Raw genomic sequence first — 6,031 nt, 5'->3', positions numbered from 1 at the left:
TTTTTATAATAACATTATCATAATATAATAATACATAAAAATAAAACAATATATTAAAACATTTATGAAATAAAAATAACTTAAAAAATAATTTAATTAAACAAAATAATAATTCAAAATGAAAAAAAATATATATATTATACCAGTCGCACAAAAAGTGCGACTTCACCTAACAAAAAGTGCGACTCAGCCTAGGTGCAGTCGCACTTTTTGTGCGACTGTACTATTAATTTTTTTTTTAATTTTAAACACAATATTACACTAATTATTAAAATAACATTATCATAATATAATAAATTAAAATAAATTAATTTATCACAACATTTATTAAATAACTACTTCAAAAATATATTAATTACACGAAATAAATTTAATAGTTCAAAATTATATATATATATATATATATATATATATATATATATATATATATATATATATATATATATATATATATATATATATATATATATATATATATAATACCAGTCGCAAAAAAAGTGCGACTCAGCCTAGGTGCAGTCGCACTTTTTGTGCGACTGGTACTATTAATTAATTAATTTTTTTTAAATTTATAAACACAATATTACACTAATTATTAAAATAACATTATCATAATATAATATATTAAAATAAATAAATTTATCACAACATTTATTAAATAACTACTTCAAAAATATATTAATTACACGAAATAAATTTAATAGTTCGAAATTAAAAAAAATAAAATATAAAATTAGTTTGAACCAGTCGCACAAAAAGTGCGACTCAGCCTAGGGCCAGTCACACTTTTTGTGCGACTGGTTCAAATATATATATTTTTTTTAAAAAATTCAAGTCGATTAATTACTTACCGAATCGTTATCATGCTCGTTTCGTATGCCATTGTCGTTCGATGCAGAGTTCTAGCTTATTCAACTTAACGTAGTGTGTTTAGAAAGTTTTAGAGAGATAGTACCGTATTTGAATTCGTATACACTACAAGAAAGCCTCTGAAAATTAAATATATATAAAGTTCCGATAATATTGTTATTAAGTGATAATAGTATTCTTAAGTGCGATTTACATTTATTAAACATGTTTTAAGTACAATGGCATTTTTGTAATTTTTAAAACTCTAACGGCAAACTCGTAATTTCATTATAGAGAGGGGTGGCGATAAAATGAAAAGGGTGGCGAAGAATAATAACACCTTTATATGTTATGGAATTTCACTAGAGTAGAGAGGTTCCGAAGACGTACAATTTACCTACAGGCTAGACATTGAAAAGAATTTGTCTTTAAATAGGAAGGATGCAGAATATCGTTAGATGGTACCTTTTTTTTATTTTATAATATTTGCTATATTTTTTATTTTTGATTATTTTATATTACTTGTTATATTTTAATTTTTAGTAATAAAATAATTATATAAATATATACTTTATCTCTATTTTTATTCTACTTTATATCTCATTATCTTTTTTTTCTCTTTAATTAAAAATTAAAATGGAAAATATAATTATATTTTATATGTTATGCTCACCTTTTTTAATTCTTATGTCCAAAAAATAAAAATAGAACAGAGAAAGTATAAAATTAACTGGTTGTAAAAGATTTTGGCATAAAATAATCGGCGGTTTCAAATGCAAAAGCTCACGAAGTAATAAAATTCTATTGTTACTTCCTTAGTCGACAAGGGTTAGCAGGTATTAGTATACCGGAAAAGTGAAAAAGAAATTATGTTTTTTTAAAAAAATCATATTAATGATGAATTATTGTCAGAATATTGTCAAATTGTAAGACAATTTGTGTTTGCTCGAAAATTCAACAATAAATTACATTCAACAACAATATCATTAGTAACACTTAAAATAGAATTCCTCAATTTTTAGATTCTTACTTAATCTCAAATAGTTATGTATTTAATTGCTAATTTCAATTTAGATTAATTTTAATTTTTTTAAAAAAACATTTTACAAAATTTAAAAATATTCTAGCTACAAAATAGCAAGATTTTTAAAAAACATGTTTATATTAATTATATGTCTCGTATATGAATTACAACTTAGCAACCTTTCATCTTTTTTATTTCATCACAAACTCTTCTTTTTTATATAACTTTTACTTTTTCCATCATATGTGTTGACTTCTTCCACTTAAATTGCTCCACAATATTGTTCTCAATGTTCTTGTTAAATTTATCATTACCTAATTAAATATCAACTGGTCTTGGACAATAAGGCCTCATAATAAGACCGTTAATTTGGATCGGTTTAATTCTTGTGTGTAGCTATTTGGATATTTTTTCATTTTCTGAGCATTTTTCAATTTTGATCTTAATGGCATTAATTTTGACAAGGTATCAATTTTTAAAATTAATACCTTTAAGTTCAAAATTAATAAATGTTCAGAGATTTAAAATGTTGTTACACGCACAAATTGAGTAGGCCCAAATTGACGGTCTCATAATAAAACCGTCTCGTCTAAGTTTTTGTGATTAAATATGTGTCTCATTATCTCATTACCCAATCAAATATATTGCTCCACTTAAATTCACTCAATAAAGTTATTTTCACAAATTATTATTTTAGACAATTTCACTATAAAAAATTTTTTATATATAAATTAAATAATTTAATAAATACAAATTATGTGTACATGAGCTAGCAATATCACCGAGACATCTTATAATAAAACTAATTTATTTTAGAAACAAATGTGAAAATCTCAATAAATCTAATAAAAGATTTATATATATAATATATCAACCAAACTTATCAATTCCAAAAATCCTCTCCTCCCTATTACATACATACTAACACACCCAATTATTCATTTAAAACCCATACATACCAAACACAAAAAACTTCATCCAATAATCCTTAGCTTAATTTCCCCGTAAGAATGGCGGCGCCGCGAACTTGCTCTCAGTGCGGCAACAATGGCCACAACGCTCGAACTTGCACTGAACTCGCCGTATCTTCCGCCGCAGCAGCCACCGCACGGCCGTCGCCTGGAATCTTCCTCTTTGGAGTTCGTTTAACCGCCGCTTCAGAAACGCCTCCTTCACCTCCATCTCCTTCTATTTCTCCTTCTTCATCTAATTCTCACCCCTTTGTTCGGAAAAGTATGAGTATGAATAATCTATCACAATATGAACAACAACATGAACATCAACAGTATCTTCCTAATGACTCTTCTAATGTTAATGATGGTGTTTATGCTGCATCTGGTTATGCTTCTGATGACGCTCTTCATGCTTCCGGCAGCCGCACCCGCGAGCGCAAAAGAGGTACTTTATAAAAAACTTAGCCGGTGATTGAGACTTTAATAAACTTAATTTATGAATAAAACTGAGGACTTTTCGTATTCAAAATAACATATAGGAGTAGAATATTATTATCTTTATTTCTGATGCTAATTATTTGCTTAGAGAAAGAGATTTGTATATTTACTGATTAGTTAATGAAAAAAAACCATGTCAATCAAGAATCAATGAATTTATTTCTTTCATTGTTTGATGGTTATTAATCATCAGGTGACAACAAGAACCGTATACTGAATGTATTTGCAATTAGTAGTGTGATTAGATTTGAAATTTTTACTAGAAAGGGTCATTAATTAATGTTTTTGATTCTTGAGTTAAATGTTATAGGAGTATTAGCTAAATGATTTTTTGTACAATATAGTTAGCGTTCCTTTAAGAGTACATCAAAATGTTGTACGATTGCTGAATAAATGTTGTAGGTTCAATGGATGATATATCATACTTGATATTTTATTTATTTTGAATGGATTATAATAGTAACTTTATTTTAAAAAATCAATCTAAGTAAAATATTTAAAAAAACTTTTTTTTTATCCAATATAGCAAAAAAATTACTATTCTCAATCTATTTGCATTGAGTGTTTGATTTATGGATTAATTTCTACTTTTTTCAAAAATAATAATATTTATACAGTCTATTAAAATTTTTATATTTAAATATATTTTAGTGATATTTTAGTTATATCTAAATTCATAATTTAATTAATTTGTAGTTTATTTATTTTTCTTGATTTGAGACAAATAGAGTATTTCTTTTGTACTCAAAAAAAGAAGAGGAGTATTTCTTTTTGTTGAAAAACATTACTCCTATAAAATGAAAGAAGTAATTAATTTGTTCGTAAATATTTGTATGATGTGTAGGTATTCCATGGACAGAAGAAGAGCACAGATTATTTTTAATGGGGTTGGATAAAGTTGGAAAAGGTGACTGGAGAGGAATATCAAAAAATTTTGTGAAAACAAGAACACCAACACAAGTTGCTAGCCATGCTCAAAAGTATTTTCTTCGCCGAAGCAATGTCAATCGCAGACGACGTCGTTCAAGTCTATTTGACATCACCACCGACACAGTAAGCCTACTTGTTCTTTAGAGTATTTTTTTTTTTATTTCATGACAAATTAGCTTACGATTCTATTTTATATTTCTTATAATTACTTTTGTGAATATAAATATGAAGTAAATTACAATTTGGACTTTTGCGTATTTAATTAGATGACAAATTAGGTAGGAAGTAGCTTTCTCTAAAAAGTTATATAAATATTTATAATAGTTTTTCAAAATATTTATTGCAATTGACCATATGATGATTTTTTGTGTTAATATTAATCCATTTGTTGATTAAGATTTTATTATTATTATTATTATTATTACTCCATATTGATAGCCATTATCATAGAGCACTCATATTTTAAGTGACATAGAAGTTAAACATAAAATACTGCACAATTAGTGGAGTGGTTATTATAATGAAGTAATTACTTCATTCTATAATGCTTTCTTTCTATTTGTCTAGAACAAAGGCATAACATATGCAAGTATTGTGTAATTTTATCATAACTTCCCAAAATGTTTCCAAAATATTGTAAATTTATAAATATATTAATATTAAAATATAATAAAGTGACTTATTAAAATTACATACGTTAGTTATTTTGTATGCTAAATAAGTTTTGTTAATTAAGGTTATTGTCAATAAAAATGAAGTTTTTAAGAGTTAAAATTCTATTAACTAATAAATCATGTTTATTTGTATGTTGATTTTGATTTTATTGTTGCAGATAATCCATCCAACAAGTGAAACTCAATTAACAAGTCGAGATAATCCAACAGTAACAAAACCAGTAAAATCACATCAAACAAAACAATATCCGTCCCCTTATCATTCTTCGTTACGACCAATTTCAGCCAAACACGTCCGTTCAATTCCAACAATTCCAATCCCACCTTCCTCAAAGATGGCATGTCTTAATCTAAACCAATCACCAACCTCGTCACCATCATCTTCAACATCAACGTCGTACAACGCAGCTACCATCAAAGATAGAGAATATGAGCCGTTGCTTGCACTTAAGCTCTCACAAGCGCCGTTGGATGAAGAATCGTCGAGGCGATCTCGATCACCCCCTAATACATTTGGAGGATTCAATGGAAGTGGAGATAATATTATTAGTGTTGCTTGAAAATGATGGAATATATAATTAAAAGTTTATGATAAATTAAATTCGTTTTTGGGTTGTAAAGGGGTGTGGTGATTGAATTAATGGATGTATTAAATAAATTGAAGGATAAGATAAGGTTTTCTAGTTGATAAAATACTCTTATCATATAAATATATACTCATTCTTACGTGATTAGTCAAAATGCTATGATATTAGATAAGATTTGGCAAGTATTTTTTAGGCGATTAGGTGATTCCTTTTGAGTGCAGGAAACATCGCTTTCTTTTGGGTTTGTATCCCCTTCTAATTTTGTTTTTGGGTAGCATCCTTTCCTTTTATTGTCATGTCAATTCATCACCATTATAATATTACTAGTTTTGCTTTGTTCATTTAAAGCTCGATAATTTTAATACATAAGGATGTTTATTTTCTTACGCGTATTTATTTATTTATTTAACTATTTTGTCTACAATGTAATTTGTGTTATACTAGAAAAAGTGTATATATTATGTAACATAATAACGAAAAAATAATCACTCACTTATTTACAATTTATTAATATGC

General features: G+C 26.6%; 1 protein-coding gene across 1 annotated transcript; it reads left to right on the top strand.

The window, feature by feature from the left end:
* Positions 1-2,629: 2,629 nt before the first annotated feature.
* Positions 2,630-5,654, top strand: LOC130807614 (transcription factor MYB1R1-like). Its single transcript, XM_057672884.1, has 3 exons — positions 2,630-3,271; positions 4,169-4,377; positions 5,087-5,654. The coding sequence occupies exons 1-3, from the start codon at positions 2,884-2,886 to the stop codon at positions 5,486-5,488; spliced, it is 999 nt and encodes a 332-aa protein (XP_057528867.1). The 5' UTR covers positions 2,630-2,883; the 3' UTR covers positions 5,489-5,654.
* The last annotated feature ends 377 nt before the right edge of the window (positions 5,655-6,031 follow it).

Source organism: Amaranthus tricolor, chromosome 3 (assembly GCF_026212465.1).
Source record: "Amaranthus tricolor cultivar Red isolate AtriRed21 chromosome 3, ASM2621246v1, whole genome shotgun sequence".
Lineage (NCBI taxonomy): Eukaryota > Viridiplantae > Streptophyta > Magnoliopsida > Caryophyllales > Amaranthaceae > Amaranthus > Amaranthus tricolor.
The sequence above is the reverse complement of the archived record's forward strand: the minus strand, read 5'-3'. Positions and strand labels throughout refer to the sequence as shown.

Coding starts and splice junctions, on each gene's coding strand:
- LOC130807614 (XM_057672884.1), top strand. CDS start 2,884: ATGGCGGCGCCGCGAACTTGCTCTCAGTGCGGCAACAATGGCCACAAC. Junction 3,272..4,168: donor CACCCGCGAGCGCAAAAGAG/GTACTTTATAAA, acceptor TATGATGTGTAG/GTATTCCATGGACAGAAGAA. Junction 4,378..5,086: donor TTGACATCACCACCGACACA/GTAAGCCTACTT, acceptor TTATTGTTGCAG/ATAATCCATCCAACAAGTGA.